Source organism: Schistosoma mansoni, chromosome W (genome assembly GCF_000237925.1).
Source record: "Schistosoma mansoni strain Puerto Rico chromosome W, complete genome".
Taxonomy (NCBI): domain Eukaryota; kingdom Metazoa; phylum Platyhelminthes; class Trematoda; order Strigeidida; family Schistosomatidae; genus Schistosoma; species Schistosoma mansoni.
The window spans coordinates 38146123-38171816 of record NC_031502.1 but is presented as its reverse complement, the minus strand read 5'-3'; the positions used below and the strand labels follow the sequence as shown (position 1 = coordinate 38171816).

The following is a 25694-nucleotide window of genomic DNA, read 5'->3' as shown; positions in this document are numbered from 1 at the left end:
AACCACGAAATATAATGAATTCATATTATTCTGCATCAATATTTGTTCTGACATTGAAAAAGTTTGTGAATATCTGCACTCAGTAAGTCTGTAAATAACACATTCATGTTTAAAGCAAAAGGTTCTTGTTTAGAGTCCCGATATAAACATAAATATTGGGATGCAAGTATATTCATTTCATAAGCCTTAAATTGGACAAAATGCGCTTCTGAAATTCTGTCAACCTTCTTTTACAGGTGACATTTACCTTACTTTTGTTTAATAATTTTATTCACATAGACAATTTTTTACATATTTGTATGATCTTTCTAGTTCCTTTTTTCGATTTACTCCACATTATTTATCTACCTACATGGTGAATATGCAGATTGTTCAACTCAACTTAAACATCATATGTTTTCTATTCTTTCTAATAATCTTTCATCAATAGAATGGCTAAAGTTTGAATTCCTGATTAGATATTGTAACACATTCTTTGCACTGAATAACAGGTATAAAATTAATTCATTACTGTTTACCTCAAAATACTCAATTGAAAAAAAAAACTAATTAAAATGTTGTCAAGTGTTGATTTTTTAAATATTGTTTACAAGAACTTACATGTATGAATATCATTTCCACAACCACATAATCCATCATTCCAATCACGATAAATAATTGATCCTGGTTGATCACTTATAACCGGTATATTCTGATCCATAAATTAGATTAACACTTTTGTTCAAGCAAAAGAAGTTTGTGATGTGATTCTTTGAGAAAATAATTTTGCAATTATAATAATAATGAGATGTTTATGCTGACAAGAATAATTTTATCCTAGAATAATTGAGGTCAATTTATCAAGTTTAAAATAGTTACTGACTTGATTAAGAACACACATACATAAGTATAACTGATAAATCAGTCGAGAGTGATAGCGCAATTATTTTTCTTTTAATGAAGTCCTCAGTTTCGTTTGTTTCAATTAAATAATAGATAAATCGGTGTCCTTAACTTCATTCACATAATAAAGGATCAATAAAACAATATTTGTTCAGTTTTTCAATCACAAAATAAAATCATCAGATTTTCGGTATGCATTCTCACCATTCTGTTACGTTTGTATGATTTCAAAACATAAATTTACTTATCAAACTCTTGTCATATCAAATGTAGTGTCATATATATCTGATCATTGACCTTATTTAGAATGATGAATGACTACGTAGTAAAGATTTCACAAAGGTATAGAAGAATTAAATAATGAATATATTTTCACGTGAATAAAACAAAATGATTAAAAATAATTATAAGTGAAGATGGATAGTGGGTAGCAGTGGAATCCAGGACACTCGTTACGTCCTATTTGGGACTCGTCAGCTAGATGTACCTGCATCTCAGAGTTAATGTTCACTCTGGGACTCGAACCCAGTACCTTTCTCTTCAAACGCCATCGCGTTATCCACTCAGCTACTGATTTCTGATAGCCACTTGCTTGTGCAATGGTGTAAAGTTTAAATTCACCATATGCCAATAAGAGACTGACCAGTTGCAGTCCTAAGCATCAATGGGAAGATTCAAACAAACAATACTAAGTGAATTAAAAATAATTGTTTCACAAAAATTACTTAAAAGTGATATTTGTTGTGGAGGGATAAAATATTTAAAATAACTATAGATTATGGAAAAAGACCATATTGTTGGTTGCATTTTTTGTTTTAAATTTTTCAAAGTTAATTTGAAAATATTTTCTTCGACTTGGAAATATATACCCATTCTAACTTCTAACAATAAAGACCAAAACAATAGCACTAGATTCCAAGCGAATAAAACTAAAGGATACCTTAAAAAACAACCAAATAGCTGTTTCTTGAAATGAAAAATCTCTGAAGTATTATTCATCTACAGCGTACTCCATGACCTTCACTCACTGGATAGGCGATGGATAGAATACTTTATATGGTTGATATACTTGTAAGACCAGTGAAATATCACTGTGCCCTAGCTAAATCGTCTAGCATGCATATTACTGAATGTCAAATAGTGTAATGAGCCTAGTCAAGGTCAGTGACAACCAACACACACTAACAAAATGTACTCTATAGGCAGGTGCATGCGATAGTGGTCCTTGTTTGTACTTCTTCAATTTGATCTAACTAACATTTGCTGTTGCTTGTTGAGAGCATTTATTCTAACTAGTCATTAAGGTAGCCAATCATCATGTTTATCACTAAAGGACAAACCAAGTCAGGCATCATCAACGGATTGTGACTTCGCCTTTTAATATTTATGGAGATGGTTAACATAGACTTATTTTGTAAATAATTTTTATCATTATTCACGTTTTTCACAGTTTTACATAATTTGTGTAATCACTGTTACTGATTATAAAATTACTATTTAAATCTAACCTTGGCTTACAGCCACAGTTTCCTTCTCCGCTTGCATGACACACTAAGTATCGCTTACAAATGCACTGCTGCACCAATATTTCTCGACTTCATTTGTCAACTGCTGCGATAGAAGATCCCTAACATGATTTTTATCCACTTCTACTGATCATAATGATATGATCATATGATTATTACGGATACATATTATCTTGAACTATGTATATCGTATTTGGAATTACTGATCACTTATAACTGTGAACAAAGGTGCCGAAAACTCAAATTCGCTTCCCACTGACAATTCAAGTAACGTCCTATAGGTATGAGTGTATTTATACTTTGTATAATATCCGTCGTCTCTATACACTTTGCAAAGACTTTATCACTACTTCGATATTGATATAGTTTGACCGCCACATATTACATTGTCAGAAACAATTTGGCTCCCGGCATAACTGACCGAAGAAACATATATACAAAGTTGGTAGAAAAGCGTTGGAATTTAGAGTCTGAGTATTAATAAAAACTTATCAGTAATATTTCAGCAGTTACTGAAGGATGGAATTACAAAAGAATAGCGCTCCAATGGTAACTAAATTATGTGCATACAATTAACCACTGAAACTAATCTCAGCTTTTAATACTTAATACTCACTACTAAATCCATAGCGTTGATTTCGACACCATGCTGGGTCGAAATTGTGAACTCTTGAAAAGCTCGCTAATAGTACGAGGGTGTTATCTAACATTTTCTTCAGTTAACGACAGTAATAATCATTATTCTCAAATACAACAAGTATTTGCAAATCACAAAGTTGGATAATATTGTCGGTTTGTAGCTTAACTTCAGAAAATATGGTTTTTCATAGTCATACAAGATTACCTTAGCGAATTAAATTGAAAGCCCTGGTTTTAAGACTATGGTTCACTGACACTCGAATATCCTTGTGAAACTGAACTTTGGGCACCAACCCCTCCCCTATGCTGTACCTGTTTGCCTGTGTAGCCCCACTGTACACGTAAACGTAACTAGTTACACTGATAGGCATCAGCCATTTTGTAGATCACCTGAATTGCACACGGAGCTGCATATTCTGTTATTTCTGGCTAAATTTTTGCATCAGCGTAAAGTAGCATAGAGGACTCAACCATACTTGAGAGTTCATTTACACACGGTATAAAAAGTAGAAAACTTAGGACAGAGCCTTGCGGTACTCCACCAAGTACTGGTTTCCAGAAGGAGCATTTCGATTTTATTCTTACTTTTTGTCTACAACCTATCAAGAAATCTTTCACTCACTCTGGTGGAGGTCCGACAATTCAAAGATTTTCTAGCTCCAAGAGGATTTTACTATTCGGCACCTTAACAAATTCTTTGCTGAAGTCTACACAGACACCAATCATTCATTTTCTACTATCTAGAGACTCTGTCAGTTTGTCTTTTCAGTATTTTCGTAATTGAAATCACGAGTCAATTGAAGGTAGACCACCATGGAAGACCTGGAAGCACTGGACGGCCGTTTCGTTGAAAAATTGATGCTGTATAAATATCGTAGGGCTGATTATTAAAGGAGACTATGAAGACTATTGATGTACAGAGAGGCATATCCCAAGATGATATGTAATGAATACTCGGTATTCGCACGTTATTTTCCTTCAACATAAACCGCTCACTATATCATAAAAGTATGAAGATTGCAAACATTCATGATCTGGGCCAGTGATTATCAATCAGTTTACCGATTGTCTTCAAGGTCAGGGACAAACGACGCACATCTATCTATGCAACGTCATGAACTGACCCATATGTCAGCGGTAGCGATCTATTTCTATCTATTACATACTCTTACCAATATGTTTATTTATCACCGTTGAGTTGTACAGTCTTCATCATAGCCATAGTACATTTATACGATGGAATGGCAGTCCACGCTAAGTATTAACCTTGAGATGCGGTTTTTCTGTAAGCTGGTTGTTCACCTCATTCCCGTTCAACTCGAGTTGACCCCAAAAATTATAAAAGATGATCTACGTTAGTGATCTGCAAAAACCATTACATGTCCCCTATTTTCAAGACTGAACTACTCCAAGACCACAGGCCACTGTAACTGAATACTTTTAGTTACTTCTCTTGTTGTAAGCGCACCTATTTCAGGCCCCAACCAAGTACCAGGATGATCTGTCCACCAAAACACTTCGTCCTAAAGCCTTAATTATGGAAGAACTGTGCCTCTTCAACAGCCAAGTTTCTGTTTCGAAGAAGCCAAACCTACGTTATTGCAGCCTACAGAAATTCAAAGATTCTTATCTCCCCTGGATCCATTCTCTTCTGTTTTCTGACAAATAATCTACCCTTTCAGTCTCTCTGAAATAGAGAACGATTCGAACGAACGCACATTTGTTAAGTCTCGAATGTTAAAAAATTTCACGCTGTAGTGAACGAAACTGCAAACAGGATAATTTTGTCATACCTGTGTGTTTCTTTATGAGTCTCACATTCGTGAAGGTCCAACGCACGGAAACAATATAAAGCGAACGCAAACGAATCATAGGTTTTATATGGTTTGACGCAATAATATTGAAATGTCTCCAAAAACACCCTAAATGTGTGTTATACGAATGCTCGTAGTCTTCGGAATAAGATGTCTGAACTAAGTTTGATGGTAGACGACTTAAATCCGGATATAATTGTTATCACCGAAACTTGGCTCACTGTAGATATAGACTGTTCTCCAGTCATTTCAGGCTACATCTGTCAGAAGTGATAGAGTTAGAAGTCGCAAGGGAGGAGGCATAATATTATATATTAGGGACCACTTCCGCATTAACTCGATCATATCGGAGGCGCATGTAAGTGGTACGTGTGAGGTAGTATGTTGTACAATTAGGTCTAGAAACGGGTTAGTGACGATAGGAGGAATATATCGTAGTCCGTGTTGTCTCGCTGACGACTTTATCCTAAAACACGTCTGTTCTTGGAGTAAAGCAGAATGTTGTCTCATCGTTGGAGACTTCAATGCACCCCATATAAACTGGATAGAGCTCACAGCTCCAGGTGGGGGTTTCGATAGCGTCCTTCTGTCATCAATTATTCAATGTGCACTTGTACAATGTATCGTTAAGCCGACGCATATAGACTTGGAACATAATCCGTCATTGATAGACCTTGTCCTCACACACCACTGTGAAGATATCGTCGACATTCAACACCTTCCCCCGCTGGTGAATAGTGACCATGTCATACTTTCCTTTAAGTTCCGGATACATGGTATAGAATTTGCATCTGCTCCACCCCGTCCTAATATATGGAGAGCTAATATTCCGGCAATCAGGGACTATGCTATCTCAATTGACTGGTCGGTCGATGCTGATGGATCGATTGATGATGCATGGAATAGGTTCAAGTCTACGTTCGAATCCGTAACTCAACCGTTTATCCCATGGTCAGCACGTAAGCTATCATATTGCCCCCCATGGATTAATAAGGAAACCCGGAAGCTGTTGAAGCGTAGGAAACACTCCTGGGACTTATTCTTGTCAACAGGTCAGGCATCATTTAAGTGCGAATATAAAAAAATCCGGAATATATGAAAAAAGACCATAGCTAAATCCCGCACGGCTTACGAACGACAGTTGGCATACGATAGCCGTACCTGTCCGAAGCGACTGTTTTCGTATGTTAAAAGGCGGACGAAACGTAGTGATGGTATCCCCTCATTACTGTTAAGCGAAAATTCAGCTTTATTGGCTGAATCTGATCTAGCGAAAGCGGAGACATTTGTTAACTATTTCAGTGAAGTCTACTCTACGTGTAGTGTTACAACTACTTGTCCCGTTGACAATGAGATACCAGCCATAGGACCTTTGCACGTGACAGAGGATATTGTTCTTCCTTTGATAACTAACCTAAAACCTTGTAAGATACCGGGCCCCGATGGGTTACACCCACGTTTGCTGTCGTCGCTTGCGGACATTATCTCAAGACCGCTCACGATGCTCTTCAACATGTCCCTTTCACAGGCTCAACTACCTAGAGACTGGAAAGACGCCATAGTTAGTCCTATATTTAAGGATGGTCAGAGACGGATCGTATCTAACTACCGGCCTGTTAGCCTGACCAGTATAGTAGTTAAGTTACTTGAAAAATTAATTCGGGCTAAGCTACTGAGTCACATAGATTCGTACAATCTATTAACTCCCGAGAAACATGGGTTTTGTAACAAGCATTCATGCTTGACTAACTTACTCATTGCGAGAGAGGATTGGACAGCTGCCCTAGACAACGGCCAGTCTGTCGACGTGATATTCATAGATTTTAGCAAAGCGTTTGATAAGGTTTCACACTTAGGTCTTATGCAAAAGCTCTCGAGCTTTGGTATAACAGGTGCTATACAGGAATGGATAGGAAGCTTCTTATGTGACCGCAGACAGAGAGTGAGGGTCAATGGAACTCTATCCGAATGGAAACCGGTCAAAAGTGGTGTACCCCAAGGCACCATCTTAGGCCCTTCACTTTTCCTTCTGTATATTAATGAACTACCTTTATTACTTAAGTCGTCGACGTTATTGTTTGCGGATGATGTTAAAATCTGGAGAACAGTAAAAAATGAGACTGATCGTTGTTATCTGCAAGCAGATTTAGACGAATTAGTTAGGTGGGCTCATGATTGGGGCCTGGAAGTTAATTCCAGGAAGAGCATGTTCATGCACATCGGGCACGATATTAGTTACCATTATACCATTAATGGTACATCTCTGCCACGCGTTCATGAGCACAAAGACTTAGGAGTAATTATAAGTTACGACTTAAAAACTACTACGCACTGCAATGCGGTTGCTTCCAAAGGCTATCGTGCGCTATGGTCGCTTCGCAGAGCATCTAAATGCTTTGACGAGGATATGTTTCGAATTTTATATCCCACCTATGTAAGGCCACACTTAGAATACTGTATCCAAGCAGCTAGCCCTTGTCTGATAAAGGATACTAAATCGCTTGAGCGTGCCCAGCGTGCAGGGACAAAATTAGTAAAGGGTCTTTCTAAACTCCCTTACGATGAGCGTTTAAAATGTCTAAATCTTTTCCCCTTATCTTATCGTAGGACGCGAGGTGACCTTATACTGGCATTTCGTATCTTTAATTATGATCTGGGTGTTAATATGTCTTATCTTTTTGCTCCCTCCAGCACTAATAATCTCCGGGGTCATAGCAAGAAGGTTCTGAAACCGCGATCTAATAAACTAAAGGTGGGGTCCCGTTTTTCTCATCGAGTGGTCAATGACTGGAACGCTTTACCAGAACAAGTGGTATCAGCACCATCAGTGAACATTTTCAAAAAGAAGTTGGACCTTCACTGGAAGGAAATCTGTCAGGATTAACACAGGTTCATCAACCTACTATCCTTATTACTGAAGACTGAAATAGAATCAATGGCGCTCTTCGTAACGATGTACGTTACGGTGGTTTTTCTGCAAGGCATACTGACAGGTAAAAAGAGCAAGTCCTAGTAAAGGATCCTTCATGTACACAGTAATCAAAAGTTACAATTAGACACATCAAATGCGATCGGTTCAGCACGAGTTCTAATTAATAACCAGTAAACATGCAACAAAATATTTGGTGGCTTCCACGCAGCAACTCCAACCCTTCGCCCCAAAAACTCTATACAAAAACCGTCATATAATCTATCCGTTAAACCAGGTTTGTCAATAAGGGGGCACATGTCTCTTACCGTTCCAATTTTTATGGTCTTGTTGGTTCATGTATGCTCTTATGTAGTAATGCGTCCCAAGGTACTGCCTCCTCTATCTCAATAAACGATGTCAGCAATGTTCCCGAGGTCCTGCAGGTGCTTTTCAATAATTCATTTCCCTCCGAAATGCAATTTGTCTGCATCTTAATATTAGATAGCTGGCATAATACCCTCATCATTACACTTTCAAAATTAGATCCTTGTTCAAAATATAGCTGCTTTGGCGCTCCTCATCGGGCAATCCAGTTTCCAAACAACTTCGCCACTGTGATCGCATCAATTCTATTTGGGAGGACAGCTTTACATCATGTCCATATTCCTCGTGAACTCCTTCCGTTATCGTAACAATTTGTTTTGACACCACCACTCGTTATACATTATTTGAACCTGGCTGAACACCAAATTCCTTCGATTTATACCACCTAGTCCCACAACGGCCTCGAACACTTTTTCTCCCAAAATTTTACTTTGATTTCTTTCTCGGCCTAGTGGTCTAGGGGTTAAGCGTTCGCGCGCGAGAGACCGATGGTTTTATGTTCAAATCTAGCGGTTGAGATCGTGGATACGCGCTACTAAGGAGTCCCATGCTAGAACAAAACGTCCATCCAATGCTTCCAGGTTTCGTCCCCCAAATGCCGTGGTACGGCCGAGTATTGGGAGAGTCAGCTCTACCTCTCGAAATGCTTTCACATGACCACATGCATACAAGCACTTACAGGAGAGTCCTACTCACTGCCTCCTTAAGACGGAGGTGTTTTTCGCGGAATTTGGAAGACGGAAAGCGTATGCTCGATGCTTTAACCAGGTTGTTGGATATGGAGAGTTGACCTTGGGGGAGTTGGAAAAGCCTGTTTCCAAACCAATGGTGCAAATGGGCCCCACTATCCTGAAGGAACAAATGGCGTATGAACTAATCGTTAGTTACCGGCTATCATGGGATAGCGTCTCCTGACGTTGCTCCACTGCCTTGTGGGTTAGACTTTTAGGTCAAAGCCTCTGGGTGTGGCCCAACGAGAAAACCACCTGTGTTGGTCTGGACAGTATTCCAGCCCTCACACTGGAAACCAAATTCCTACTGCTAGTCTCACCAACTCACTGTTTGCCTTTGTAGATCCTTGAAGTTCTGGAGCCATTGGAGGGCTTTGTAAAATGAAATGTCTGCCTTTAATGTACGTTCTGTACTACCTCATGAATTTCACGACAACTAGCACTTCCTTTCGCGCAACAATAATTCTTTTCAGACCGGTTCAACGTCTGACCTCCATAGGCAATAACATGCTCTCTTCCATCGGATCCAGTCCCATACAAGACCACTGCAATCCTTGCTTCACTTGTATCTGTATCTAAATGTACATACCTCGATTAGTTGAAGTGTTCTCCAATGTTGATACGGGTGCTGATCAGTGTTTTTTTTGTGGTAATAAATGCGTTGTTACAACACTATCAGGGGAAATGAGTATAGGCCAATTCTTTACAACAGCCACTTTTTCAGGATGACTGCGATTGCACAACTCAAAAAAGTTGTTTTTTACCCAGATGACAGTCACTATGCTTGGTTTCTAACCGAAAATCAATAACTCATTATAGCTTGTTAAAGACGGTAAAGATGTTTCCTGAGCGTACTGCTGAAAACAGCAATATCGTCTTGGTAAATCAAACATATCTCCAGAACCAGGTCTTTAAGAACTAACTGCATAAATCCTTGAAATGTTGCGAGGGCATTAGTCAGCCCGAAGGGATTGTGCGAAACCTGTATAACCCGGCTGGAACAACCAGTGCTGTCCTAGCCTCGTTCTTTAAATGTACCTCAATTTTCCAGTAGCCCAATACCATATCCAAGGTTGAAAACCACGAAGTCTCTTTCAAAACCTCATCAATGCGTAGCAAGGGAAATGAATCTTTAAGAGTAACCAACGCAAACTGTCATTGTTCCATTATTTTCCTATTGCGGATGCCTACAAAGTGTGGCAATGTAATAATGCCCTAATCCAGAATCTTTATCATACGGGACAATTCAGCTGAGGTTCATCAGGGCCCTTGTCTAGTATTCATGCCACATCCAGTACTAATGCAATGCCTTAATAGTCTAGTCCTTCAGATGTCCATACGATAGCCTCAGAATTCGCCCCCAGTTACTTACAGACTTCTTGTTAATCGTTTGCGATCCCTAACAATAATTGTTCAATTGGTGCCTTAGCAATGATATTGACCATCAGGCATAAGGTGTTATTTCTTCGTTTCCTAAATCCTAACTGCGTACCCAAAAGCTTGACTGTTCCGATGTCGGTATCTACCAAAATAATGTGTGGAATTTAATTGTGAATTTCAACCTAGTGAAAAGTTGTAGAGTGGGAAAGAATAAGCTAACTAATAATGGAACTTCTAATCCAGTTTCTTTTATTACTAGATGTATAAGTGGAGTGCAGAAAGGCGTGGAAAACGGGTAAAGAGTCTGGGTATAAACTTGGTTCAACGGAGAGATTATGTGACAGTTATTAGGGCGAAGAGTTGGAGTTGCTGCGTGGAAGCCACCAAATATTTTGTTGAGTGTTAGCTGGTTATTAATCAGGACTCGTGCTGAACCGATAGCATTTGATGTGTCTAATTGTAACTTTTAATTACTGTGTACATGAAGGATCCTTTACTAGGACTTGCTCTTTTTACCTGTCAGTATGCCTTGCAGAAAAACCGCTACAGATATGCTGAACCTGCTACGATGCGTAACTCTGTGAAGTAAATTAAAGTTAATCCTTGGCCTAATTAAGATATTACAACCACTGGGGCAGTGCTTTGCCATATCGGGTAGCTATGTAGTGGGCTAAACTATCTGCCTCCAGTTTCGATTTCAGGACTGTCTTAATCTGAGGTCTGTGTTACTGTCAATTGTTGTCCACTGCTTTCCTTAATAGTTGTAAGTGCATTGTGTGTGTGGGTCGTCGGCGCACTTTTCCTTTTATCTTTCTCAGCCTTCTTACGGTACTCTGTATGCTCCATTAGTACACAAAGTACCTTCTGGCTAGACGCGAACCGCTTCAACGTTCTAACGCAGCGGGGGACACATGTTATTTTAGTATCGACTATCAGATTGTCTTTTACTCTTGTTTTATTCCTGGCTGTTACTAATTGCCTTTATTGTTAAACGCAAATACATTTTGTATTCTTACTGACTTGGCTTAGTTTTTCTCTCGTTCTCTCCTTAGATTTTCACACTCGCTTATCACATAACATACTTCCAGGCTAGACGCAAAACAGCCACAGTCTGGACGTTATAAAGTCATAAAAAGTTGATTATATTAAAATAAGTCAATGACTGGTTCAGTTACCTATGTAATTGAATAGCCTCATTTGCTTCAGTATAAGCTTCGTTACATTTATAATGAAACTGTTACATGGCAATGCAAATATTCCGGACATTAAGTCCATATTTGGTTCAGATTTTTCTGGATGTATTAACATGAATGTAACGCCTGGCAGCAAATCAGCAAACCTAGTACCATACGCCGTTAAAAAGTTCCAAAGTGGAGAGACAGATACGGTAAGAGTTTTGAAGAGTTGTTTACATGTGCATCTTTCTGCCGCTGTCATGTTTTAAAGTGAATTTACAAACTATAATCTTGATATATCCGTTCTCGTTCTAAGGGTCCATGCATCAGTGTACCTACCAGAACTAGACTAAGGTTACCTATCCTAGCCTGAGTGACATCTACGTTCCACTAATCACTGCCGTCTTTATATGAGTATTCAACGAAAATCGTTCGTAATTTTTTATATTTATGTTAAATGGAAAGACTTGTGCTAGTAATTTTGACTACTGTATGTAATCATCTTATATCCTTCAATATTACCAGGCAAATGATTACACGTATATATATATTAAAGCACAATAAGTTTCACCAGTTATTTGAAATATTTTCTTTCGTTTTACGCCTCTACATGACCCGAAAATAAGGTTTCGAGAAGAAATAGTTTAATCAAAGCGTTACAAAAGGTATATCCGACTATCAACTTAGAATATCAGCTACTGTATGACAGTTTTGTCGTAAAAAGTACTCTATCTGCTCGAGGTTCAGCCAGTGAGTTATATTGATTATATGAAACACTGAACATGACTGTACAGTGGTTGCTCCCCTGGATTTATTGTTTTATAATGAATTCATATTTTCTAGTTACGTGTGGTCGCCACTTGGGTAAATTAATTTGTTAGTGTTTAGCCATCATATGTAAGAGGTTATAGGTTGCGCATTTCAGTAAAATCTATACTTGTTCTGATAAATTCTGATAACAAACAAGTGGCATTACAAAAAGTGCTGCATTCCGAGTTCACCTACTACTTTTGTGTCAATCATAAATGTACTGCGCTTGGTGAAAGCCTATCATGATTGGTATTAAAATGGAAATGAATTAGTAAACTACTGCTTGTCAATTTTCCAATAGTATATAACCGAGATTTTATATGTGGGCACTATTGGAATATAATTTTGAGCTCCGTACTGTCTACTTAGTAATGAAGTCTTTTCAGCTTTAAAAATACTAAATTGGTTCTGTTTTACAGTTGTCAAAAACAAATTCACCATCCCACACAATTATTTCATGAGAAGTGATATATTTTATAACTTTTCTTCACTTTTATTAATAGTCTGTGATATCTCCGACTTTCTATAATCCTGAATTAGGTTTCAAGAGATTTAAAACAGTATTATTTAGATTCGCTTTTCTGCCACTTTACTTTAAAGGGCTTGATTGTTATAATAACACTTAAGAATCTGAATTACATTTAGTTCTAGTAAGATCCCCTAGTGACTAATTTACTATGCTACTTTTTGCACAGATTATATGGTGGAGCAAACATGGTGCTGTTGCGAAGACTGTTGCGTGTGCTGAGATGTTCAAAAGCATTGTGCTCAATACACAGACGTCACAGTTAGATGGTGCCAGCCCAACAAAAATGTACCAGTGTAGTCGCTTGCATCTTCAGTCGTGTAATTGCTCAGTTCCTGATACAACAATATCTTGCACCCTGGTAAGATCGGTTATCTACAACTTATTTTTACCTTTCTCAGCATTTCCACAAATTAAATTAATCGTAATCTATATCATAAGTATTAGGTATCACGCAAATACTTCAATTTGTCTTTCTGACACTTGTCATCAAATGACCCTAATTGTTCACCTTACTTTTGGCGATTTTAACACTTAATTTCTGATCCATAACGTCCGAAACTTGACTTAAACTAACAAATTTATCTATGTATATGAAGGTTTAACTGGATATGAAATTAGGAATTGACTTGCCTTGTTTTTCGAATAAAGACTGTGCATTAAAAAAGTATGACACTATCAACTATGTACATTGCAATCCTTACATTTCTGGTAAACCTTTTGCAATAAGTAGACCTATTGTACTCAAAAGTAGCTGCTATGTGCACTGGAACACATGATCCTTTAGGTTCTACCACACCAGACAGGTTAGTTGGAGAACGATAGGATTAAAAGCAGTGGACTAATTCTGAGAGTGAAGTCGTACTTCTAACTGAACGGAGACGTGATAGCAGTTGTTTCTGTTAGATAACCACCATCTGCATCGGTGCTGTTTTCCCATAATACATGAGGAGTAAGAAGAAGTTGTATCTAAAAATAAAACAGCACATTCCTTGGATTTCCGCTGCTGACGGTTTGGTTTTGTAAGTGCATAGCTCGCACATCTCAAACTTCTCACATAAAGGCCGTATGTGACCAACCTCAAGTAGTTACTGCTTAGGTGCTGTGGTCACGTTCCCAAGTCATCAAGACCTAGCCCATCCCAGTTTCCTTTTCAGGTACCTCAAAACGAATTATCCTTTCACAGTATGAACAACCTAAAGATAAGAACCGCCCTTACACTTCTAACAGTACTGGATATCACCTTGTTTGCGTTCAATCCATTTTTACTTGTCCTCGTAGTCTTATCGTTCTCCAACTGACTTACCTTGTATAGTAAGATATAAAGTATTAAGTATTCTGGTCTATGTAGCTCAGTTAGGTCATCGTTATACTCAAGCTCGACTACCACGATAAGTTGGCAGCTACTCTGGATATATCTTAACACGAAAGCCTATCACCTCACAACCTTTTATTCGATTCTATTCCAATGTTTTAAAAAGTGTTCGATTTTCTTTTGCTTTTGGCTTTCTACAGCTGCATTGTATTTTTATTCATAAGGCAAGCATACTGACGATACAGGGTAATTTTCCAAAGGCTACTAAAGTCTAAGTTTACACATAGGTAATGTACTTAAGGTGATCCACTCGTGTTTTGTGCTTTTTATTCCCCTGAAACCTTGTCTTTTTCTATCAGTATTGTTGTACCTTTGCTTTCTATGTCTGTGTGGATTCGAAATGTAGTCACTTAGTTTAAAGTGTATCCAGTCACTCTTCATTTGATCACAGATGCCTCAGAAATATTGCTCTCATCCGCTGGGATCACCGGATAAATAATAGTGAGGTTAAACGCAGGGTATTACGGAATAATGGTAAATCAGTTGTAAATCTTCATCAACTGAGATGGTTAGGCCACGTGTTACGTATGCCTGAACACCGGTTACCACGGTACGCAATGCTGACTAGTGTTGGGGATGGTTGGAAAGGAGTTAGGGGCGGCCAAACCAAGACGTGGCATCAATCCTTGAAGTCACTAACTTCTAGTCTTAGTCATATTATTAGATGCAGACTAGCGTAACCAATGGTTGGAGACTCTGTATGACACGGCTCAGGATCGATCACAATGGCGTAGGTGTATACACTCTTTGTCTTCCCTTACACCTTGAGATTAAAATTGCGTTATATCTTTCTTTCTTCCTGTATTATATTCTTACACACAGTCTTTCTTTTTTATATTACCACCATTGAAGTAACTGCTTCTATGAATTCGGTGTTCATCTTGTTGTGCTAATGAAGTGTGGCAACTTGGACTGATGCGTATATGTGCCTGGTCCTACGTTGTAGCTGACTAACTGACTTTATTGTTTCCATCTGCTTTCCTACTTTATGTTTCCATTTGAATAGTCGCCACATAGATGGTCAACACTTATTTCTATTGCCGAACGTAAATGTATGAGATAAAATATTTCACTTCCGTAATGTCCTCAATGGAATGAGGGGGATATATCACTAATCCCTTCAAAAATTTCTGTCACAGTCATCGTTGGAACATATATATTTGAAGCTTTGGAAGTCGGTGGATAGGATTTTTTTAAGATATCAACATTCATTAGCAAGTCCACTACTTATTACAATAACTAGATAAGCATATCGTCCAAAGATATCTTAATCTTATGTGCTCCCAGTTACAGTGAAATTACACTTGAAAACCATCTAAAATCCCTTGCATAACTGTTATGTAAAACATTGTGCTAAGGCCAACCAGTCTTTCTGTTAGGATATGTTATGAAAATGCTTAATTCATACTTTGACAATCGCATCATTACCTAAATAGGCTTCTGTATTCAATAGATTGTGGGGTCAAGAATTAACAGACTGCTTCAGATCAGCCGTAAAGTGCATTGTGCATCCCCTCTAAAGGATACAACTGATTACGTTAATATACCTTAACGATAAGTTGATATATGACTAGACAGTACTATTTTAAAAAACACAACAGCAGTACGTTTTTTTAATAAAACCATATTCCAAGCTCATTAATTGTCTACTTATTATTTAACCAATTTGTAAATACAGTAGATCAGTAGCTGAGTTTCAGCAATTGAGCGATGAACTTAAACTATATATCACTTATCAGAGCTTGGTCAACTTAGTGTTACCAACCAATATATTATGCATAGCTCACCATCTAGTGTGTAAAAATGAACATAGTTACTAATTAGCAACCTCTATCTTCCATCACAGTTATATGCGGGTATGATGAACTCAATGAGTAGATCTTAATACATGAAAAAATTTTGTTTGGTGAATCTTGTATAATATGCTTTTTCTCGTCTATGAGTGTTATATTCAATCATTTAATTATCTGAAATTATATTCGTTACTAACTTGTCATCTATGTGTTTCTATCTAGGAAGAACCAGGAATAGCTATCCTATTTTCTAAATCTCAGTTCCCAGGAGAAGATTGTCAACTGCCTGTTGATTTTGGGGGTAACAGTTTTTCAGACTTTACGAACATAGGAGCAACATCTCAATCAAATTTAGATCATCCACCTAGTCGTCGTCGCTTATCTCGTACTATTCGGAAAAAACGTAATACTGTTCGTGATTCCAATAAAAACGAGGCCAAGTTTGTTCATAATGGTTCTTCAGAGATGGGTGATTTCCATAGTGTCCCTTTTCAAACGCCCCGTCTGTCTGATGCTATTTCAAACGTAAATAATGTATTAAAGCACAAGAAATTGAATAGGAAACGTAAAAAGTCGTCAAATTCGTAAAGAAATATTTTGTGTATTTTTATTTACCTAGTTCCGATTGTGATGTCCATTACCTTTTTTGTATTTATTTTCACAATGAAATAAAGAGTATAAAATTGAAATACACTTTATATTGATTTAGTACAGGTTTTCTAATATACAAGATCTGTGACCGAGTTGATTTTAAGGTATTTCTCAGACAACTCTGCTACACAATTGTTGTTGTTGTTGTTTGAAAAGCATGAATAATTACTTTGTAAAACCTAAAGCATGATAGGCTATCAATGTTCGCCTAATAACCAATCTTCTGAACAAGTAGCTTTGTAAGGATATGTATTTAGATTAGTCTGTGAATTTGTACACTCAGCCGCAATTCTCCGTCGTGTATTATCTCCTAAAGCGAATGAATTGTCGTTTATTTTACATTCTTCTGAATTGTCTTGGTTTACTTCAGGTTGATCTTTTACTGGGGATTCATTTCGTACTGAGTTTTCTCTGAGTAATGATACATCTTGGTCACTGAATTGTAACTTTTGTGGATAAATAATGCTTGTCTCCCGATCTTCTTCCATTACTGTTATTCGCTTTTTCAGTAGATTAACCTTGTTTATTGAAAAACAGAAATAACTGCTTAGTCCCAGTGCGTCTTCTCGTAGAACACTAAGTTTTTCCACTATTATATCAAGCTAACAGGAAGACACTTAAAGACCAATATCTTTCAAATAGTCAGCAACTGGTCGAACCATCAGTTTATCGATTCCGATGCAGCAATAAGTGAAGTAGTTAGTGCGCTCAGTTATGTTTGGTTTTTGACTGAGAAAACAATTATCCCTAAAGTTCTAGTATAAGACTTCGAATATTCCATTTCATTAGCTTGCCTACCTACTATAACATCACATGTTTTCTTTGAATCCAAAATGATAAATACCAGAAAAATCTACCTATAGAATGGTGTTCGCCATAAATGAATGGTTATCTCAAAACAATTAATCGTAATTATTGATGCTGGAGCAGCTATATGAACCAGCTTACATCTCCATCAAGCAGTATTATTTGACCCAGTGTATGACATGGTGTCGTGGCATGAAAGAAAGCTGCAAAGGGCTAGCTTCTGTTGGTCCTTCACGACTCCCTGGCTGGGGTCCGAGAGATGGTGCAACACAGTGGCTAGAGACGTTATCAGATATGGCTCAGAATAGAAGCCAGTGGCGATCCTGCTGCAACCTTCTTTTACTTTCTACATAAAGAATGGTTCTAACTTTCTTAACTGAGAGAGCTCTTCTGGTTGTACATTTCAGTCCGCCTTATCTTTTCATCCCTTCTCTTCCTACTTTCATTATTTTGTGTGGCGCATATGTACCTGGTGCCCTTTTGTACCAATATATATGTGTTTAAATAAATAAATAATTATTTGAGCACATCTGCTAAAGGTGTCACCAACTGCTTTTCGATACCACCACCTACGGCTGAAAGTCTTAATTTCCGTTCTCTATGGTCATTTTTAGTAAAAATGTTAATAAATGAGGTTTCCTGTATTATAACCAACTGTCTCCTTATGATTTATTAAATCCGAGTAAGTTACAATAAATAATTGGTTAGGAAATATACTCATCAGCATTATGTTACATGATGAGACAAACACCCTTACAATTCATTCCAACAAAAATTAGTCCCAAGGTCTGTTATTTGTCATTGTTTCACAAATGATAGTTCGAGCGTATCGTATATAATGCAACAGACTAATTGCTTCTGTTTCACTGAAAATCTTATCGTTAAAAAGTCTACATCGATATCTACAGTTGGTACGGACGATCTTCGAAGTTTCCTGATATTAACTAATGGATCAAAGAGTCTAAATATAACTAACCTGAAGACGTAATGCCTCAATAGTTGCCTCCATATGAGTACGTGCTTCAATCGGTAATGAATTTCCTAATTGTGCCGTACGTTCTTCATGCCAGCGAGTTTTCATATCGTTCCACGCCTTTTCTTGTTGACGAAGAGAAATCTCTGCTAAGCGTGCTCTATTACGCTCTTTTGATATAGCCTCCTTCAAGATCTACAGAAGAGGAACAGGTATCCGGTCGTTATACACAAAGCCTTTCAAAGAAACTTGACACAACTATAGTAAGGGTATCGTTTAGGATCATTTAAACTCGAAATCATCTGGAGAATGGTATAGTGTTTGGAAATCACCTCACTCCTTTTACGAGGGTAGAAACATTCCTGTTTTCGCCACATTCACATATCCATTACTCATTCACTTTCTGATTCTCCAGACTAACAGTGAGTCAAATGGGACTTGGCCTTTCCAAAACACAGGGATACTGCATAGTTCGTATAATAAGATGTTGTGGAATTGTTGGTTCCCATGGTTTCCACCACAGAATTATCCTATTAGACGAGTACCAAAAACCAGAAAGCACTGGGTATCTATTTCGCCATAGTGTGCGATTCCTCAACAGCGCTCATCCACAACCCCACCGGGAATCGGACCCATGAGTCTCAGGTCTCGATGCAAGCATTCAACCGTTAGACTACTGATCTGTCATCCATTGGTCTACATGTCGAGTTTCAATCAATTCATATTTTGAAAAGCTTAGGTCCGATCCCTGATGTGTTTCTATAGGAAGAAGAAACATACATCCGCTGCTTCCTGGTTTCCACTTATAATCTAAGACTAGTCCGCGATGTAAAGTATGAAATACTGTGTGTAATGTTCAGATTGAGTTACATCAGTCGTTTGACCGCACTTTATGTCATAGGTTTGGTTGGCGGTACTTAATAAACAAACATCTTAGTGCAGCACAAGTTTCACGTCCGAGCCTGCATCTAAAACGACTGCATGGTCCCGATGGTGTTTCACGTTGTTCTGTTATTAAATAATAAATCGGTATCAGATGTTAAGGGATTTCGTTCTCTATCATAAAGCCGAATGGTCTGATCACCAAGATTTCTAGGTAAAATCACCACCAAGAAAAATGAGCTATATGTTGCATCTTCCAAAAATGTCAACGTTCTGTTTTACCTAAATATCAAATATCACGAAATATCCTCAACTACACCAATTGATATGAACATTAATACGACCGTGAAATAATGAAATCTTCAACAGGAGAAATACTTAAATTGACCATAGAATTTTCAGAAGTTTAACAGTTTGATCAATCAATAGGTATATCAAAATATAGCCAGTTTGTTGACTAATGAGAAAATAGATTAATGACTACAAATTCAACATTCAGATAATGGAAAATGTCATAAAAATGAATTTATAGACAATGACTGTACAAGTATTGCCAGCGACCATTGAAATTGCGATGTTGGCATGACAAGCTGCTTATCGGTGTCTGGAGTAATTTTAAAAGCCAACTTCCCTTTGAATTTACACTGGGAACGTATTTTTAAAAATAAAGAGAACTTCATGGTTAAACCGTCCAGCCCAGAAAATGAAAATCTTTCCAATAAGCTTTAAATCTCTGCTACCTTTATTCAGAAAACTCGGAAGAAACTAAAAGTATAACCAATACATTACTCTTTGGTTTGTAGTGTAAGCTTGAACTGAGCAGTTATAAACCATAGATATAGATACCTTTTTATTTGTATTTTGTCAACTATACATTTAACTCTGAAAATTTCACATTTTGGAGCAGTTCTGGCTTCGTTGAATCTAAAAAAAATACTCGATATTTCCTCCTCCATAAAGTAACATTTCATTAATATTTCCAAACATTATACTGATATTATTAGTCGATAATAAACGTCTCCGTTAAGCTTAATTATAAACAGAACTTTATGAATACAAAAAACAGCAAAGTCGTTGAGGACTATTACTTTCCAGTTGAATTTTATGTAAATTATACAGTAATCTTTTGTTTCAAAGTCCTTCATCAACTGAGAAATCGTTCATTACTCTTGAGTCACCATGGAGTTATTGGTGCTAATGTCTTACGTATGCTATTTCAAAACAATACTGTTTATGAAGTAATATTTATGTATCAATGATAAATACCTACCAATACTTCTTCCTTTTGCTTATTCTTCATTTGTTCAATTTCATTTTGAAATGATTCGGATAATATTTCTTGTGTGCTTCTTTTCTCTTGTAAAGCTTTCTGTAATATCATGTCTAAATTAATTATTTTCTCTTGACTTTCATTCAGTCGCTTTATAAAAGAGACCATCGAAAAATTATCACCAGTCAATTATCAAATATTTTTATAATTACATTTTAAATATGTAGTTATAATTGACTCATTAGCCAGGTATTTGAGTATGAGATAGACTAAATTTGAAGGCTAATAAAACAAATCACTCACCCCAAATTAAAGTAGGTGCAGTAGGGTTAGTTTGATAATTGTTCTTATAAAATACTCTAAGTTAACATGAAACTAAAAGTATTAATAGTGATAACCGAATTATTTCTTGGATCCCAACCAAATTGATTTAAGAAAACAGGATAATTGAATATATAGATCATATTAGGTGATTTAAGCTACTATTTATAGATAAAATATTCTAACTAAACAGTACAGTTAAGTTACTGACTGATCAACATGTGACCAGTTAAGAATAAGGATTAGCATAACGAAGTGACCATTAACTCTACTACAACAAAAATTGATTCCATAATTTATCAAGAATAGAAAAGATCTCAAGCATTTATACATTAATTTGGTCATTTCAGTGGTTTAATTTTGACTGATGAAATTAAATGTCCATCAATTAAGGGATCCAGGTTGTCTATAGAAAATGAGTCTTATAAGACACTACAAAAATTACGAATATAATTACTTTTAACGTAGGAAATTTTCCTATCCCTTTTAGATATTTGACTTCTGTTCATTCTTTATAAATACATTTTGACTATCTACATAAAGACTCCAAAACTTAATATTTATATACGTATAATGAGAAAAGCAATATATCTATACGAAAACTAACATATGTACATACTTTATTTGCTTCTTTTAAGCGAGTTTTATATTCTCTTTCTATTTCTATCAATTTTTCATTAGCCTTCATTGAAAGAAAGAAAAGACTTTCATAAACAGTAACAGAGGTTAACCAATTTAGAATGGACTAATATTTTATCCAAACTTTCTAATAAAAGTTTGTGATATATAAGCTTCATATACAGTAAAAACATACACTTTACTTCATTTTTGATATATTTCTTAGGTTATTTTAAGAGGTAAACTGTTTTAGAGAAATTCTTAAGGATAACGACATATACATAGTTGAAATCATGAGTCAATTGAAGCTAGACTACCATGGAAAACCTGGAAACACTGGATGGCCGTTTCGTCCTATTGTGGGACTCCTCAGCAGTACGCATCCACGATCCCGCCTCGTGAGATTCGAACCCAGGACCTACCAGTCTCGCGCCAGAGCACGTAACCTCTAAACCACTGAGCAGACCGGCATCCAACGGAGTCCCGCAATAGGACGAAACGGCCGTCCAGTGCCTCTAGATTTTCCATGGTGGTCTAGCTTCAATTGACCCATGATTTCAACTACATATAATAAAAAAATTACTAAAAATCTCCACAAACAACGCAGATAACGTAATATATTTAGCATTTTTATTTCCATATTATAAATTACAACAATTGAAACCTAAGCGTAAATCTATCCAGATTGGTAGATTTAACTCCACTAAAATTATTCTTACACTCATAACTCAATACAAATGACATTGATATTTTCGTTTATCATCCTGAATGTTGAACTAAACTAGTTTTTATCTTCAATAAAGAACTCATTTGCAATGTAGTGTGGTCTACTTATATCCATATAAGTAGAATATGGTGAGGGTCAGACATTCAATGTATTTTGGCAGAAGATCGATAATGAACGAACAGGAATGAAACACAATCGGGACGAAAATGCATGAACAATGAAATCAGAAAAGAAGGACTGATATTTGTAGAAGGAACAGTTAACATTGAGACAATTGGTTGTTATTTTGCAAATTAACTGTTGACTGTATGGTTATCAGAATTTAGTGAGATAGTCTGTAATTTTTGTCTAAATACATTCGATTGTCCCCTACTCGTCTTCTGTCCACTACAGTATCATTGATGAATGTTCTAAATTATAATGTTGTATTTCATTTTATTCCTTCTTTCCAATTGAAGTATAAAATATATAATAACACAGATATAACTACTTAATCTATACCATCACATTACATACCTGAGAAGATATTGTTTTCAATTCTTCATTATGTTGTTTTTGCAATCTTAGAATAGTTTCTTGATTTTTACATTGTTCTTCATTTAAATTACTTTCATGTTTACTAATTAATTCTTTACGTTCTAATTCACGTGCTAAACTAATTTCTGATAATTGTTCACGTCTTAATTCTACTTCTTTCAATGCTATACATCTAGCTTCTTTAAGTTCAGCTTCAAGTTTTACAACATCTAACTTAGATAAATTTAATTCATTAGTTAATGTTTCAATAATTTGATTTTTCTCATTTTGAATCTGAAAATTTCATTGTAAAAAAAATATACAATCTTAATAAACAATGAAAAATTAAATTATAAATATTTAAGTGATAATTAATTTATTTTTATTAATTTAATTTATTTAGCTTTTTTATTATTTTATTTTTGTATGAATATGAATTTAAAGAAAAAGAAGATACTTCGGATCTGCTGGCCAGACACTATCAGCAACAAGCTACTGTGGAAGAGAACAAACCAGATTCCAACGGAGTAAGAAATCAGGAAGAAGCGCTGGAAGTGGGTAGGACATACATTGAGGAAATCACCCAACTGATTCACAAGGCAAGCCCTCACATGGAGTCCTGAAGGCCAAAACGAAAAAAGGAAGACTAAACAACACATTACGTCGAGAAATGGAGACAGACATGAGAAGAATGAATAAAAGTTGGATAGAATTAGAAAGGAAGGCCCAGGACAGAGTGGGTTGGAGAATGCTATTCGGCGGCCTACGCTCCATTGGGAGTAACAGGAGTAAGTAAGTATGAATATGGATGATCCGTTGAAAGAAAAGAAAGCATTGATTGTTATAGGAGTTAAGTTTGAAGGAAACTAACTTTTTCCAATCTCAATAATCACATATACCAAGCCGTTATTAACAATTTACAAATCAACAATAAATATGTTTTTTTATGATTTAAGTAATTATTAATTAATGTGATCTCTATACGTCTAATAAGTGTATCAACGTGTAGATTAGAAAAATGTTTGATAAATAAATGTTAGTTCTAATATAGTGTGTGCTACAGATATCGATAGATATAAGTAGTATGTATCATCAGTAGAAAATGAAATAGCTGGAGGTACAAGTTCAAGAAGATCGAAGAAAAGAGAATGAGAGCGAAATTGATTGGTGTGGAAACGATAGAACAATGAAATCTGAGACAATTGACTACTATAAGCAAAAGGAACAGTCGAGTTTGAAACAATTGATTGTTTTTGCAAATGAAGTGTTTACTGTATGGTTCTCAGATTTTGCTAAGAAATTCTGTAATTTTGTATTCAAGTATATTCGATTGTGTTCACTTGTGTTCTAGTTCACCACATTAATGTATGCATATTAAACACAAGAATTCAGATATTTTAATATGCCGTTTTTGTAAAAATTCGTTCTACTTGGCATAATTGATTGAAGTAAACTATATATTAGCATTATTACAACTATATTTTGTCCACTAAGCTAAACTTCCAATAAATCATAAATATAAAATATATCATTGATAGACAATATCATATTTTGCGAAATTCTATTGAACGTTCCAATTTAGTTGATATAGGCCAAGTTTGATAACCTATAGAGTGATGATTTGAATTCTGTAATAAATTATGTTAGCAAACAGACAACAGTCTGTCAACAAATACAGTTTTAAATAATATAATTAATAACTAATTTCATGGCTTTGGTTTTAAATTTCAATTCTTAATTTCTATAACAACTAATTTTTTTTAATATCTTTGAAAACAAAGCTAAAAGATTTATAGTACCACGTGCAGCATACTCCGAAAGTTAAGTAAAAGATTTATTTACTATTGTTATGAATGAGAACACAAGTGAACACAATCGAATATACTTGAATACAAAATTACAGAATTTCTTAGCAAAATCTGAGAACCATACAGTAAACACTTCATTTGCAAAAACAATCAATTGTTTCAAACTCGACTGTTCCTTTTGCTTATAGTAGTCAATTGTCTCAGATTTCATTGTTCTATCGTTTCCACACCAATCAATTTCGCTCTCATTCTCTTTTCTTCGATCTTCTTGAACTTGTACCTCCAGCTATTTCATTTTCTACTGATGATACATACTACTTATATCTATCAACATCAGTAGCACACACCAAACTATCATTCAACTTTGCTAAGTTTTATATGCTCTTCTGATATCTATATCATAATTTTCCGAGTGTAATTTGATTTAAAATTAATATTACATTCACTTGGTATTGTTTACTTGTACCTCACCATTGTAATTTAAGACTGTAAATAATCGATCTCTTGTTGGCATATGTGTATCCTGTGCGGACTGCCTCGATATTGCCTCAAGTCACAAGCTGTATAAGCAAAGATGGTTAGTGGTTAGCAGTGAAATCCAGGACGCACGTTTCATCCCATTCGAGACTCGTCAGCTGGATGTACCTACATCTCAGAGTTGCTGTTCACTCTGAGACTCGAATCCAGTACCGTTCGCTTCAAACGCCATCACGTTATCCACTTAGCTACTACTAATCAATTACATTGTTTGAACTAACTTGATTTAACTAACTTTCAATAAATTTATATTTTATACCATGAATACAAACAAGAGAATTCTAATAATAATTTTTATTCTATTTACTTTAATCGTTTGATCATAAATTTAGATAAAATTAGAATATATGTATATATGATATACATGCATTTTTTTTAATTAGTAAATCAATATCTATACCAATCTTTATATATTTTAAAAATGGTGGAGAAGATTTGAAACTCAAGTGGGTGATTTTGATGGAGTAAGGCACTCTACGATGACTGGCATGATAGACACAGATGGATAATGGCTAGTAGTGGATAACGTGATGTCGTTTGAAGTGAAAGGTACAGGGTTCGAGTCCTAGAGTGAACATTAACAAGTCTGAGATGCAGATACATTCAGCTGAAGAGTCCTAAATAGGACGAACTGCGCA

The 25694-nt window shown here is 36.1% G+C and overlaps 3 protein-coding genes and 1 non-coding gene across 4 annotated transcripts in view; 1 reads left to right on the top strand and 3 right to left on the bottom strand.

Annotated features, from left to right (window-relative positions):
• Positions 1–700, bottom strand: part of Smp_157110 (hypothetical protein) — a gene marked incomplete at both ends in the record, with an annotated part of 22080 nt that extends 21380 nt beyond the window's left edge. Inside the window, one exon of the mRNA XM_018789623.1 lies at positions 601–700. Within this exon, the coding sequence (XP_018655047.1) occupies positions 601–700 (100 nt within the window). The remainder of the gene's footprint in view (positions 1–600) is intronic.
• A 689-nt stretch (positions 701–1389) lies between these two features.
• Smp_tRNA_02424_Gln_TTG.1.1 lies at positions 1390–1456 on the bottom strand. The gene has a single exon. It is a non-coding gene (tRNA).
• Positions 1457–7820: 6364 nt separating this feature from the next.
• Smp_064800.1 (hypothetical protein) lies at positions 7821–16653 on the top strand. The gene is made up of 4 exons (XM_018789622.1): positions 7821–7854; positions 11320–11654; positions 12948–13139; positions 16169–16653. Exons 2-4 carry the CDS (start codon positions 11496–11498, stop codon positions 16532–16534), a joined length of 717 nt encoding a protein of 238 aa, XP_018655046.1. The 5' UTR covers positions 7821–7854; positions 11320–11495; the 3' UTR covers positions 16535–16653.
• Positions 16654–16794: 141 nt separating this feature from the next.
• Positions 16795–25694, bottom strand: part of Smp_157130 (hypothetical protein) — a gene marked incomplete at both ends in the record, with an annotated part of 29172 nt that continues 20272 nt past the window's right edge. The window contains 5 exons of the mRNA XM_018789621.1: positions 16795–17115; positions 18381–18572; positions 20530–20679; positions 21470–21532; positions 22712–23005. Coding sequence (XP_018655045.1) covers positions 16795–17115; positions 18381–18572; positions 20530–20679; positions 21470–21532; positions 22712–23005 — 1020 coding nt within the window. The remainder of the gene's footprint in view (positions 17116–18380; positions 18573–20529; positions 20680–21469; positions 21533–22711; positions 23006–25694) is intronic.